Genomic DNA, 15,585 nt, shown 5'->3' on the forward strand with positions numbered 1-15,585 from the left:
ATGTGGGGCTCCAACTCATGAACCATGATATCATGACCTGAGCTGAAGTTGGAGGCTCAACCGACTGAGTGACCCAGGCGCCCCAATAATATAACATTTTTAATTAAAGATAACTATTTCCAAAATTTTTAGTGAGAAGAGAGCCATTGCTTTGCATTTTTGCAAAAGCCTTTAATATTTGGGTTAACAAAATGCAAGTAAATATTCTTTTTTTTTTTATGTTTGTTTTTGAGAGAGCACAGGGGAAGGGCACAGAGAGGGGGACAGAAGACCTGAATTAGGCTCTGTGCTGACAGCAGTGAGCCCAATGTGGGGCTTGAATTCACAGACAGAAAATCATTACCTGACCTGAAGTGGAACAGTCAACCAACTGAGCCACCCAGGCACCCCACAAGTTAATAATCTACATTTAATCTGTTGTGATGTCACATATCATTTACTCTCTGGAAAATTCTAGTATATATTTATGAGAGAATTACAGAGAAAATGGCAGATAGTGTAGTAGTAGTAGCAGCAGCAGCAGCAACATATTTTTGACTTTATGGACTCCCTAGAATGTTTCAAGGACTTCTGAGTAGAGAAAGATGGGACCCCAGAGAACACACTAGCCTATACTGTTCATCTGAACTCCTACTCTTACCTCCAACTACCTACTCGGCCTCTCTAGTTCAGTGTCTCAGGGGTCATTGAAACCTAGTATGTGAGTCTGAATGCCAGTGTTTACTTCTGCTCAAGTGTGAAAATCAAAACCAAGCCACCTCAGCTTTATCACTCGTGATGAGTAATCAGCAGATATTCAGTTCATCAGTTACTTTGCCTGAGCTTAAGAAGCTGGAACTCAGCTCTGATCAACCCTTGTTGCTGCTGATGTGATTCTGGCTGTGGCTAGGACTACGTAGGGCTAAAGTGTTCTTGACTAGTATTTGACTTTAGAGGGGGAAGAGCCAAGGTATTGCCATTGGAATGAAAAGTTGCAGGCAGCTGTAGAATATGTGGTATGGGTTCTTTCTGCTTTTCAGTTCCACCTTCACTTCTCTTTTCTTAGCAGAATTGGGAAGAGATTGGGGCAGAGTGCTAACTCGAGCAAGTGATTATTGTTTAGAGGGGTCTTCCAGATGTCAGCCTGTCCTTCCTGAACCCACAGTTGCCAGTAGCTTGCCTGGCCTCTTCTTACTTTTTATTTTTTATTTTGATTAGTTCCAATGCTTTATTTTTGCTTTTGTTTCCCTTGCCTCAGGAGACATATCGAGAAGAATGTTGCTATGGCTGATGTCAGAGACATTACTGCCTTTGCTCTCTCTTTTCTAAGGACTTTGAAGTTTTCAGGTCTCACATTGAGGTCTTTAATCCGTTCCAAATTTATTTTTATGTATGATTAAGACAGGTCTAGTATCTTTCTTTTGTATGTTGCTGTCCAGTTTTCCCAACACCATTTGTTAAAGAGACTGTCCTTTTCCTTTCCTGCTTTGTTGAAGATTAATTGGTCATATAGTTATGGGTTTATTTCTGGGTTTTCTATTATGTTCTATTGATATATGTGTCTTATATCTGTGCTAGTACTATACTGTTTTGATTACTGCTTTGTAATAGAACTTGAAGTCCAGAATTGTGTTGCCTCCAGCTTTGCTTTTCTTTTTCAAGGTTGCTTTGGTTGTTCAGGGTCTTCTGTGGTTCCATACAAATTTTAGGATTGTTTGCTCCAGCTCTGTGAAAAATGCTGCTGGTATTTTCATAGCAATTGCGTTAAATGTGTAGATTGCTTTGGGTAATACAGATATTTTAACAATATTTGTTCTTCTAATCCATAAACATGGAATGTCTTTCCAGTTCCCTTCTATTACTGTATTACTGTCAATTTTTTTCCTTGACTGTTAATAGTTACTTTATATATTTAGGTGCTTTTTTGTTGGGTGGATAAATATTTATAATTGTTATGTCCTCTTGTTGGATTGTTGCCTTAATCATTATGTAGTGTCCTCCTTTGTCTATTTTGTCTAATACAGATATTACTTCCCTGGCTTTTTTTTCACTTCTATTTCATGATAAATGTTTCTCCATCCATTTGTGGGGGTTATTTTGTAACGTTTATTTATTTTGAGAGAGAGAGAATGCAAGGAGGGGAGGGGCAGAGAGAGAGAGAGAGAGAGAGAGAGAATCCCAAGCAGGCTCTGTGCTGTCAGCATGGAGGCCGACATGGGGCTCAGTCCCATAAAGCATGAGATCCATGACCTGAGCTGAAACCAAGTGTTGGACACTTAACTGACTGAGCCACCCATGCACCCCTCCATCCCTTCATTTTCAATCTTTGTGTCTTTATATCTGAAGTGATTTCTCTTGTAGGCAACCTATAGATGGATCTTGCTTTTTTATCCATTCAATAACCCTATGTCTTTTTATTAGAGCATTTAGTCCATTTAAATTTAAATTAATTATTGACAGGTATATATTTATTAACATTTGTTGTTTTATGGCTGTTTTTATAGTTCTTCTCTATTCCTTTCTTCTCTTGCTCTTTTGCCTTGTGGTTTGATGGCCTGTATTCCATTTCCTTTATTTTTTGTGTATCTGTTACAGGTTTTTGATGTGTGGTTACCCTTAGGTTCATATATAACATCTTATGGGTCACTTAAGTTTGAACCCATTCTAAAAGCACTAAATTTTTATTTCCCCACCCCATGGTGTATGTATATGATGTTCTACTTTATATCCTTTTATTTTGTGATTCCCTTGACTGATTTTTATAGATAGAATTTATTTTACTGCTTTTGTGATCCTAATTTTCTTCTATAATGGCCTTTTTTCACTCAAATAATTTCCTGTAATGTTCTTGTAAGGCTGATTTAATGGTGATGAACTTCTTTAAGTTTTGTTTGGAATACTCTTTATCTCTCCTTCTATTCTGAATTAATAACCTTGCTAGGTAGAGTATTCGTAGATGCAGATTTTGTACTTTCATTACTTTGAATATATCATGCCATTCCCTTCTGCCTTGCAAAGTTTCTGCTGAAAAATCAGCTGATAGATAGGCTTTTGAGGTTCCCCTTATATGTAACTGTTTTCTTTTCTCTTGCTTCTTTTTTTTTTCTTTTACTTTATTTTATTTTATTTTATTTTATTTTTATTTTATTTTATTTTGTCTTGTCTTGTTTTGTTTTGTTTTAGAGAGCACATGAGTGGGGAAAAGGAGCAGAGGGAGAGTGAGAGAATCTTAACTGGGCTCCACTGTCAGCGTGGAGCCTCACGTGAGGCTTAACCTCACGTCCCTGGGATCGTGACCTAAGCTGAAATCAAGAATTGGACACTCAACCAATTGAGCCACCCAGGCGTCCTTCTTGTTGCTTTTAAAATTCTCTCTTTAGGGACACCTGGGTGGCTTGGTTGGCTGAGTGTCCGACTTCGGCTCAGGTCATGATCTCACAGTTTGTGGGTTCGAGCCCTGCATCAGGCTCTGTGCTGACAGCTCGGAGGCTGGAGCCTGCTTCAGATTCTGTGTCTCCCTCTCTCTCTGCCCCTCCCCACTCATCCTCTATCTGTCTCTCTCAAAAATAAAACATTAAAAAAATTTCTTTTAATAAAATAAAATTCTCTTTACCACTGCTTTTTGCCATTTCAATTATTACGTGTCTTGGTGTGGACCTCCTTGGGTTAATTTTGTTGGGGACTCTCATTTCCTTTTGTGTATGTTCAATAGCTATTTTGTATGAGGTTACTGTGAGGATTACATTTAATATCCTGAAGTTAAAACACTCTGATTTGAATGTATAGTAGTTTAACTTCAGTAACATATAGAAACATTGCTCCTTTACAGGTCTATCTCTACCTCTTTAGATGTTGATGTCATAAAATTATATACCTTTATATATTTTGTGCCTTCATATATAGACTGATAATCCTTTTAAATACATTTGTCTTTAAATTTTGTAAAAAAGACAAGATTTGGAGTTATAAACCAAAGTTAAATAATACTCAGTCTTAGACTAATGCTTTTTTTTTCTTTAAATTTACTTGAGTCATAAATCATGTAGAAAATTTTTAAATGTAGTACAAACCACTGTTACGATAATACAATGATATGTCACCTTTATTGAAATCTTTATTTCTCTCTATGGCTACACATTACTGTCGAGTCATCTTTTATTTCATCCTACAGGACTCCCTTGACCATTTCTTGCATGGCATGTCTCTTGGCAAGAAACTCTCTGAGCCTTTATCTGGGAATGTCTTAATTTCTTTCTTATTTTTGACAAAGAAATAATTTGCTGGTATAAGTTTTGAGTGGCAGTTTTTCTCTTTTAGCACTTTGAATATATCAACCCACTACATTCTGGTCTCTAGAGTTTCTGATGGGCAGTCTGCTGATAATCTTTTCTGCGTGCAATGATTTTCTTCTATCTTGTTTTCATGATTCCTTTTATCTTCTGCTTTTGAAAATTTAATTGTGTGTATCAGTGTGGTTCTCTTTGAATTCATATCACTTGGAGTTCATTGAGCTTGACTGTTTATATTCATGTGTTTGATCAGATTTAGGAAGTTTTCAGCCATTATTTCTTCAGATATTCTCTCTACCCCTTTTCTCTTTTCTTCATGGGAGTCCCAAGATGCAAATATTGGTCTGCTAGATTGTGTCCTCCAAGTCCTTTAGGCACTGTTCTCTTTTCTTCAGTCTTTTTTATTTGTGAACAATAATTTCCATTATACAATCTTCAGTTTGCTGGTTCGTTCTTCTACCTGCTCAGATCTGTATTTGAATCCATCCAGTGAAGTTGCAGTTATGGTACTTTTCAGCTCTGGTAGTTATTTTTGTTTACTTTTTAGGTTTTCTCTTTATTAATACTTCACTTTTTCCAAACATTGTTTACTTTGTCCACACCCCCTTTGGTTCTTTGAGCATCTTTAAGACCATAGTTTTTTAGTTTTGTTTTTACGATTTTAATGTTTATTTTTGAGAGAGATAGAGACAGTGTGAGCAGGGGAGGAGCAGAGAGAGAGGGAGACACAGAATTCAAAGCAGGCTCCAGGCTTTGAGCTGTCAGCACAGAGCCCAATGCAGGTCTCGAACTCACAAATCATGAGATCATGACCTGAGCCAAAGTCAGACACTTAATTGACTGAGCCACCTAGGCACCCCTTTAAGACCATTGTTTTAAGGTCTTTGGTCAGTGTAACTGCCATGAGGTTTTCGTCACTGACATTTCTATTGATTTAATGTTTTCCTTTGGTCCATACTTCCCTGTTTCTTTCTTTGCTCTATGACTTTTGTTGCAAACGACATTTGAATCTAATAATGTGGTAACTTTGGAAATCAGATTGGCCCCCTTCTTCAGGCCTTTGCTCTGTTTGTTACTTTTTATTTCTTGACTGGTGTAGGTTATGATTGTGCTGGAACTTAAGGTCTTTCAGTGTTTTGAGCTTTTATCTGAGCATGCATTGTCACTTTCTGATTTTTGACATTTATGCAGTTGTTTTTGAGTGTTCCAGTCTTTAATGTCTGACTTCCAAAAAAGGATAAAGAGAAAAATGAAGGGTCAGGGGAGGATGGCACTTGCCCATTAAATACCCTGCAAGTCACTTCAGCTGGAGAGTTAGATGCAACAAGAATGGCTGCCAGCCTCTTTGTCTGCACTTCTGTGATCAGAAGCAGCACTCAGAGAACAGATCCCAGTGTTTGTAGGACAGGGCCCTGCAGTGTGGGTGAGCATAGGTATAGGACAGCTTTTGTACCAAGAGTGGAAATTAACCGCAGTTCACTGTCCACATCTTCCCTGGGAAATTGCAAGCCTTCAACAAACTCCAGAGTTCCAAAATTATTCACATCAGACAGATTCTGCTAGTACATTTGTTATCTAGGTGGGGAGAGAATGTCCTTTTCTTCCTCCTCTGCCATCTCCCCAGAATCCTGTCAGTCTTGTCTGTTCTTGGTAAAATTTCTGCAACCTCAGGCCGCCTCTTCCTGCTACCCACATTCACTCTTGTCATTTGTCTCATGGATGCTTCAGAAATTCACTGCTCCTTTTTGAAGGCTCCTCTCTGTTCAAGTTCATCGAGGCTTTCTTGCTTCCACTGGTCTTTGATAGTCCCATATGTAAGTGTGATTTTTATATTATTTTGATTTTTGTGGTGTTACCATAAGAGTGAAGGGTTTCAGTGTTCTCATTTGACATCCTCAACTGGAAGTGATCTGGTCCTAATACTCATTCTTAATCATCTTTGATCTGTTTTGTAGATGGTCGCCAGAGTAGTTTTCAAATGTATGACTGATAATATAGTGGTCTCTATTTGTTTTCTTACCCCTTGTCCAGCCACAATCTAGGCCTTTGCTTGTGTTATGCCTGGAAACCTTTTACCCTTCTTTGCTGCCTGAATTATCTGCTGATTCTTTCATTACACCTTTTCCTGAGGCATAATGTTGACTTTTCCCTGCAGACAACAAATGTTATCTTTATTATGTTATTTGTAATTTATTGCAAACATTTACTTTATGTGTCTGTCTCTCCAGTTCTAATTTGAGTTCCATGAACATTTGGATTGTATCAAAGTAATTTTTTAATTTTGTGAGACTAACACAATTGCTTGTATGTAGTGGCATTAAGTGTTTATTTTATGAACGAATGGAGCCATGCCTAAAAGAACATCTCAAACTTTCAGCAGATATTTATTTTCTACTTGATCCTTGCCATCGTACTCAGTGCTAGCAATACAAGTCAAACAGGCACAGTCCTGCTTTCAAGGTACTCATTAATTTATTATTAATTTATTTACTCTTGTACTGAAGTGGTTTAATAATACACATTTAACATTTATGTTTCAATATTGTGATTTGTCTTATATCCTGACCCTTGTCTAGACCCTAATCTTAACCATTTATGAAATAAAAGAGTATGGATTAGATGACCTAGAAGAGTTACCATTGTTGACTATTACTAGATTTTTAAGCTCCTTGATAACAGGAATCATCTTTCACTTCTACTGGCAGCTTATATTATAGGGCCAAGTATAGTATCTCACACTGAGTGGTTGCTTAGCAAATTTTAAAGAAAGAGGTGATGTCAGTGAATACTTCAGATGAATTTGATTCTATTTTTCACTCCATTTATCTCGTTATGTTACTTCTCGATGCTTTGGAATATCTGTATTTCCTTAATCTAGTGCATTCTGAACAACTTTTAAAAATATATGCAGTTGGCTGTTGAACAATGCAAGGGCTAGGAGTACTTATTACCCCCCATGCAGTCAAAAAACTGTATACCTTTTGACTTCTCAAAAACGTAACTACTAATAGCCTGCTGTTGACCAGAAGCCTTACCAATAACATAAACAGTAGATGAAACACATATTTTGTATGCTAAAGGCATTATATGCTGCATTCTTACAATAAAATAAGAGAAAAAAATATTAAGAAAGTCATACAGAAGAGAAAATGCATTTACAGTAATGTACTATATTGAAAAAATTCACATATAAGTGGACCCACACAGTTTAAACTCATGTTGTTCAAGAGTCAACTGTGTATATTTTTTACTTTATCCCCCTTAACAACTCTGACAAGAAGGCAAGGTGGTGGTTTATCTCCATTTTTCAACTGAGGAAACAGTGTTCTGAGATCATAGCCAAGGAACAGCAGAATCATACTCAGTCCCAGGTCTCCTGACCCCAGATCCATTGGACTGCCACTCTGTTTCCTTCTCTGAAATGACGGTTTCTTCCTGATCTAAGTACCCCTGGTGTCTACCTTTTAACATAGTGTATCAGTGTCTACCTTTTAACATAGTGTATCAGTAAGGGATCTTTGAGAAGTCATAGAAATGTGTTACCTTTAGCAAAGTGAGAATTAATTGGTAAAATCATGGAGAGTCTCAGATGATTGGTGAGAAGGCTTAACATCAAACTGGGAAATGGACAGGAGTCAGGGTAGCTCCTGGAGTTCCAGAAGCAGGGACCTAAAGAGATACCACCACAGAGGGACCATACTCCAAGTGATTTTCATTATCTGCTCAAGATTCAAAGCAAGGAGGTGCATTATGCTGGCATAACTTGGGTCATCTTTATGTCCTTTGATTAGTGCAGTGGTCCTCAGCTGGTGGCAGTTATGTCCTCCCAGTGGGCAATGTCTAGAGGCATTTTTAGTGGGGGGTGATTGCTACTGGCATCTAGTGGGTAGAGGCCAGGAATACTTCTAAACATTGTCAGCCCCCCAAAACAGAATAATCTAGCTCCATAGATCATGAGTGTTGAGATATCCTGGATTAGGGGAAGGCACCTCAATTAATAGTCCCAGCAGACTTATCCTGTTGAGGGGAGAAGGAAACTAAACGTTCTTACCAAAAATGATAGAATAGATTCTGGACAGCCAAAGACAACACAAAAACAGAAAAGTCATACAAACAAGAGCAATAATTACAGTTTGGGACTGTGAGGTGAATTACACATTTGTAAATGTAATACTTGAGGTGTCTCAAAAAAAGGCACATTTATAAAAATATTTGAAATTCTGAGCTTTAACTTCAGCAAGATTCTAGGGGATTATTTTTAAAAAGGATTCTTTGAGGGGCGTCTAGTTGGCTCAAGTCGTTTGAGGTTCTGACTCTTGATTTCAGCTCAGGTCATGATCTCACGGTTCATGGGATCGAGCCCTGCATTGGGCTCCGTGCTGACAGCCTAGAGCCTGCTTGGAATTCTCTCTCTCCTTCTCTCTGCCCCTTTGCCACTTGCATGTGCACGCTCTTTCTCTCTCTCTTTCTTTCTCTCAAAATACGTACTAAAATAAACATTTTTTTAAAAAGGTTCTTTGGGGGCACCTGTGTGGCTCAGTCAATTAAGTGTCTGACTCTTGATTTCAGTTCAGGTCATGATCTTATGGTTGTGAGATCAAGCCCTGTGTCCAGCTCTGCGCTGTAAGCGCAGATTTTTGGGATACTCTTTCTCCCTTTTTCTGACTCTTCCCCACTTTTTCTCTCTCTCAAAAATAAACATTTAAAAAATTTTTGTTTAACGTTTATTTATTTTTGAGAGAGACAGAGTGTGAGCAGGGGAGGGCCAGAGGGAGATGGAGACACAAAATCTGAAGCTGTCAGCACAGAGCCTGACACGGGGCTGGAACCTACTAGCTGTGAGATCATGACCTGAACCAAAGTTGGACACTTAACAACCGAGCCACCCAGGTGCCCCAAGTAACCATTTTTTTTTAAAAAAAGGATGCTTGGGGCGCCTGGGTGTTTCAGTAGGTTAAGCATCCAACTTTGGCTCGGTCATGATCTCATGGTTTGTGAGTTTGAGCCCTACGTCAGGCTTTCTGCTGTCAACACAGAGTCCACTTTGGATCCTTTGTCCCCCTCTTTCTTTGCCCCTCTCCCACTCAATGCTCTTTCTTCCTCTCTCTCTCTCTGTCTCTCAAAAATAAATAGAACATTTAAAAAAAAATAGGATTCTTTGAATTGAAACTTAAAAAGAATAAATGTATAAAGAATGTATAGTGTATATATATTTAATTCAGTAATAATTTAGGTTTCTGAGGGGAATTGTGAATAACCTATACGACTTGATTAGAATCAAACTACCACTTACGGACTGTGGACTAAACTAAAGCACTTTTCAGGGAACTTCTAGTTTAAAGTTAGAACAGCTTAGGGGCACCTAGGTGGTTCACTTGGTTAACCATCTGACTCTTGATTTCAGCTCAGATCATGATTTCATGGTTGTGAAATAGAATCATGTGTCAGGCTCAGGGCTGGGTGTGGAGCCTACTTAAGATTCTCTCTCCCCCTCTCCCTCTGCACTTCCCCTGCCTATGTACATGAGCATTCTCTCTCTCTTTCTCTCTCTCTCTCTCTCCCTCTCTCTCTCTCTCTCCCGAAAAAAAAAAAGAACAGCTTATTCTCTTGAACTATTGAAATCAAACACAGCTAGAACATAATAATATTCTCTAAATGGGAAAAGCATTATTCTTCAAACTGATTGAATATCCAGCATCCAAATTTGATTTGGATCCATGGATAATTTACCATAACTGTATGCTAATTTTAATTATTTAGTAAAAATGTTTCACATTATACCTGATTGTAGGATAATATTTTGTAAGGGATCCTTTCACTTGTTAGCAACTTTAGATGTTGCTTGTACATAAAAATGTGAAGAAGATGGATCTGTGGGTTGTGCAGTCCTATGTTAGAATTTCTCTAACACTTACCTTGTTCTTTGCCTAAATGGTAATTCATGTGAAATACAAGTCAAAGGAAGGTTGATTCATCCCATAATTTTCCTACCATTTCTTTCAACTTTGTTCATATTTTTTGAGTATGGGCCTTATGTATGTGACTCATCACTGGCTTATTTTACTTTCATAGTTTATAACACTTTTGCTGTACCAGGTCTGTTTTACTACCCTGAGGAAGTCTAGAAATGACTAGAAGCTTTTCCTCCCTTCCCTTCTGACATGGTGGCTTTGGGCCCAGCTGTCAGAGGGACCTACTGCCAGATTGCCAAGCTGTGTGCTGAGTGAGCTTCATACTGCCTGCGGTCATCAACCCCAGACTCCATAGTTCACCTCAGGAGGGTGTCGTTTCAGGTGAACCACTGTCTCCCAGAGAAGATTGTGGTATACCGTGACGGAGTGTCTGATGGCCAACTAAAGACAGTTGCCAACTATGAGATTCCTCAGCTACAGAAGTGTTTTGAAGCTTTTGAGAATTATCAGCCCAAGATGGTAGTATTTGTAGTTCAGAAGAAAATCAGTACCAATTTGTACCTGGCTGCTACCGAGCACTTTGTGACTCCCTCCCCTGGGACTGTGGTAGATCATACCATAACAAGCTGTGAGTGGTAAGTGGGGAAAACATTATATTTCAGCAAGAATAGGTTGGAGGGGTTATTTGTTCCTTGGGTATTGGAATGGGGAGGTTGACTAGAGAGATATGGAATGGAATCCCCAGAGATTTTATGGTCATAAAATATTTTCAAAACAACTGAAGAACAAACCAACAATAAATCTTTTACCTCTTAAGTATAAAATATTGAACGCACATTCTTTTCCTAAGATTATGTATACTTTTAACTTCCTGCACACAGATTTGGTAGTTTCTGCTACCATTCCCTTTTTTTTTTTTTTTTTTAACAATTTTAAGTAATTTTACACTCAACGTGGGACTCAAACTTACAACTCTGAGATGAAGAGTCACACACTATTAACTGAGCCAATCAGGTACCCCTCTAATACCATATACTGTTGAGTCCAGATTCCTGAGCTGTAATATGGTTTGGTCTGTGTGTATCCTTGATCCAGTCATTTGACCTCTCTGAGCCTTAGGTGAAGGAGGCAAAATGATCACCAAGATCTTTTTCAGCTCTCTTTGGCCAAATCTGACCGTATCATTCCTTTGTATTTTTTCCTTCCTAGGGTGGACTTCTACCTTCTTGCCCATCACGTACGGCAGGGTTGTGGCATTCCTACCCATTATGTCTGTGTTCTCAACACTGCAAACCTGAGTCCTGATCACATGCAGAGGTGAGCTGACCAATAACTTACTCTTTCTCATAATTAATCATGGCCAACTAGCTAAGATGGGGTCACTGCCACCTGACTGGAATATTTACCCTTTAATTTTTTTCATGTCTTTCATAATGGTATTTTTTTTGAAGAGTGATTGGTAATTCCTGTGCACTTTAAAATTACTTGAAGAGCTTAAAACAAAACATTGGTAAAGCTGATGCCCAGGCTTTACCCCAAGCATTCTTAGGCATTCGTATTTTAAGAACTGCTCTGGGGGCGCCTGGGTGGCTCAGTCGGTTAAGCGGCCAACTTTGGCTCAGGTCATGATCTCACGGTCTGTGAGTTCGAGCCCCGCGTCAGGCTCTGTGCTGACAGCTCAGAGCCTGGAGCCTGTTTCAGATTCTGTGTCTCCCTCTCTCTGACCCTCCCCCGTTCATGCTCTGTCTCTCTCGGTCTCAAAAATAAATAAACGTTAAAAAAAATTAAAAAAAAAAAAAAAGAACTGCTCTGGGGGTGCTTGGGTGGCTCAGCTGGTTAAGAGTCTGAATTTTGATTTCTGCTTAGGTCATGATCTCATAGTTCATGAAATCAAGCCCCACATCTGCTCTGTGCTGACAGCAGGGAGGCTGCTTGGGATTCTCTCTCTTTGGCCCTCCTCTGCTCACTTGCATGTGCTTGCACACACTCTTTCTCTCTCTCTCAAAATAGATAAACATTTTTAAAATTTTATTTTACTTAAAACAATTTTTCAATTTTCTAATGTTTATTTATTTTTAAGAGAGAGAGAGAGACAGAGTGTAGGGGCGGGGGGAGGAAGAGAGAGAGAGGGAGACACAGAATCCAAAGCAGGCTGTAGACCCTGAGCTGTCAGCACAGAGCCCAATGTGGAGCTCAAACCCACGAGTTGTAGATCATGGCCTGAGCTGAAGTCAGATGCTCCACTGACTGAGCCATCCAGGGGCCCCTTATTTATTTATTTTTGAGAAAGAGAAAGTATGAGTTGGGGAGAGGCAGAGAGAGGAGAGAGAGAGCATCCCAAGCAGGCTTGCACTGTCAGAGCAGAGCCTGACACGGGGCTCAAACCCATGAATCGAAGTCAGAAGCTCAACCAACTGAGCCACCCAAGTGCTCCAAACATTTTTTTAAAAAATAATTCTTTTAAGAAAAGAAACTACTCTGGATAATTACAACACACAGCCAGTTTTGAGACCCAATGTCATTGGGCTCAGATTATTTCAGTACTTTGCTGGGGTACTTAACGCATTCTTCAGCCTATTCTTGAGGCAAAAAAAAAAAAAAAAATTCTGTTGTTTTCCTTGTTTCAGTCTAAAAATGAGGGTACCTAAAGTGAGGGAATTTATCCATGTCCTCTTACTTACAAATAGAAATGAAATTAAATAATTCCACTTAAAAGTAATGATTCCCAAAAGTTGCATCATGTATTTCTTAGTTCCCCAGTTTTCTGGAAAGCATGCTGTGTGTCATACACCCATTAGTACCTAATCATGTCCCAAAATTAAAGGTGGAGAGTGATTTGGATCCTATTTTCTTCTTGGCCTACAGGTTGACTTTCAAGCTGTGCCACATGTACTGGAACTGGCCTGGCACCATCAGAGTCCCAGCTCCCTGCAAGTATGCCCACAAGCTAGCTTTTCTGTCAGGACAGATCTTGCATCATGAACCAGCCATCCAGCTGTGCGAAAACCTGTTCTTCCTGTGACTGGGCAGCCAGGATATGGGTGCTTAGGGAGATTAGACTTCTGAACTCAGCTGCAACTCAGGCAGGATCAAGAGGGACCCAAGGGGTTTTTGTGTTGGCGGTGGGTTATTGTGGTTTTTTTGTTTTTTTTTGTTTTTTTTTTTTTTACCAACCTGGTAGAATAAGATTTCTTTTTTCTTTTTTTTTCTCTTTTATACCTGATATCACCAAGAAGTAAGTTCTATTTCTAAATATCAGCTGGAAATTTCCTTGTTGCCTTTGTAGAGCAAGTGGTGGCAGTACAGGTCCTGTATATATGGAGGGGGTGAATACAAGGGAACCTCTAAAATCCCCCATAGCCAACATGAGCTGTGGAAACCTGCAGAAACAGCAGTTACACCTTGTAAGTTATGCTTACTAAGCACTTCCTATTTCTGTGCCAGAGGTGATAATGAATGAAGTCATTCCGAGTTTCTTGAAGTAGAGAGTTACTTTATTTGGGCAACTGAGAAAGGTAGTAAAAACACCTGTGAGGCAAAGTTTTTCTAGATATTGTGATTGCTGGTAAGTGTGAAAGGCATGTAGTAAAACCAGCTGGTGGCGTAGTCAAGTCCTACTGACCTAATCTTGTCTGGGAATTGAGTTTATGACACCTGTGCCTTGAGTTGGCTTTGAAGCTTTGAAAGGGGCATTTAGCCATTCCTTGGCCTCCTGAGAAAGGCCAGATGAAGTTTTTTTCTGTATATTTTAGTTGCTTTACAGTGTACCATGTTGATTTCTTCCTACACCACCTCCCCCGCCCACCCCCCCGACACACATTGGCTCTTTGTTATTGATCTTTAATAAAGTTTCAGCTTTTAAATTAAGAATCAGAACACAGTGAAATTCAACAGCTAGGAAGATTCATGATGGAGTGAGTCTTTCTTAAACCTTTTTCCTGGATGTGTGGCCTTCTTTTCGTTGATGTGTTTGTAAATGGAATCACTCATTTCCCTTGCTCAATAACCTATTCCTGGCTGTTGGCTCATATTGTTAGGAATTTTTCTGAATCCAGCTTAAGATTTCCAAAAGTCAGCTTTGGAAAACATGACACTCCTGCCAGAGTCCAGACATTTCAGCTTAGAAAATTGTCAATATGCCTGTGGGGTTTTTTTGTGTTTATTTTTCCCTGTTTTAAAATCCTCTGACCCCTTCAGGGTTAATTCAGTTTTAACTTGCTTTAACTGGTTTTAAACGCCAATTTTATTTACCCATTTCAAATTTGTATTTATTTATTTATTTTTTGGTGTGATGGCAGGGAGGGGACAAAGCAGAAACTCCCATTTTATATAATAGTGTCTGAGAAGAGAAACTTTAGCTTAAAACTCCTTAGAAGAATAAAAGCAAGCAAGTTTTCAGTTTGTTGCAGTGCCCCACAGAGGTTGAGGAACTTTGAATGAGTGTTGCTAGTGCACTCCTAGTTTCATTTAGAGTGTGGGACATAGGGCAAGGCTAAAGCCTGGAATTTAAAACCCACTGAATCAAACAAATTGGACCACTGGTCTCCGTCTCAACAGATCAGCTTTCTGATTCTCTGTGGAAGCATTTTGAATTTCTCTTTTGAAGTTGGATTTCCTAATACTCATTTTCTCTTATATAATCAGAAAAGACAAATGCTTGAATATAATACAAAATTTCTTCACTTTTTATTCCTGTTCTCTTGCCATTTTTTTCAGTCTTAATGTGCAATGATTGGGCTGTGGGGTGGGAAATAAATAAAAACAAATTTGTATAAACATGTGGTTGTGTTTGAAATAGTGCTGTTGATATATTGATATAGTTCTTTTCCTTTGTAGAGCTGTATAGCATTTGTTAGAATTACTGATTTATTACTCAGCAAGCAAGGTGCAGCTTCAGTAATATTAGGTAATTTCACTGTGATCTGGTAGTAAGATTTCTTGGAAAATAAGACTAATAGTCTTACTTCTGGGACAATTGAAGGGTGTGTGTGTATGTGTTGTTTTTCAAATCTGTTTTCCCATCAGACAGTTTCTATTAGCCTATGTGAAAGCTCCAAGAGTGGCCTCTTCTCTCCCCTTATTCTAATGCTTGCCCTTCTTTCCATATACTTTACAGTGTGTCTGTACCCCCTTAAAAATACCTTCCCAAAGCACCCTGGTTGCTTGCTTCACTACTACATCTCTTTCAGTTTATTTAGAAACTCCATTCTGAAATGGTGCAGTGCTTCTTGAACTTATTCTCAAGAGAACCAATTTTTTAAAAAGTAGGCTCTTTGCCCAACATGGGACTTGAACTCATGACCCCAGATCAAGAGTCACATGCTCTACGGACTGAACCATCTAGCCACCCCTAGACAGAACCTAATTTCTGTACAATGTTATAGGGCCCTTTTCATTGGGCAACA

General features: G+C 38.9%; 1 protein-coding gene across 4 annotated transcripts in view; it reads left to right on the forward strand.

Moving 5' to 3' along the window:
• PIWIL2 (piwi like RNA-mediated gene silencing 2) overlaps window positions 1-14,956 on the forward strand; it is a 76,733-nt gene extending 61,777 nt beyond the window's left edge. For all 4 annotated transcript variants that reach the window (XM_060653316.3, XM_060653313.3, XM_060653314.3 and 1 more), the window contains 3 exons: window positions 10,562-10,815; window positions 11,390-11,497; window positions 13,046-14,956. In XM_060653316.3, coding sequence (XP_060509299.3) covers window positions 10,562-10,815; window positions 11,390-11,497; window positions 13,046-13,202 — 519 coding nt within the window. In that variant the 3' untranslated portion in view covers window positions 13,203-14,956. The remainder of the gene's footprint in view (window positions 1-10,561; window positions 10,816-11,389; window positions 11,498-13,045) is intronic.
• The last annotated feature ends 629 nt before the right edge of the window (window positions 14,957-15,585 follow it).

The sequence above is a fragment of the Panthera onca genome, chromosome B1 (assembly GCF_046562875.1).
Source record: "Panthera onca isolate mPanOnc1 chromosome B1, mPanOnc1 haplotype 2, whole genome shotgun sequence".
Taxonomy (NCBI): domain Eukaryota; kingdom Metazoa; phylum Chordata; class Mammalia; order Carnivora; family Felidae; genus Panthera; species Panthera onca.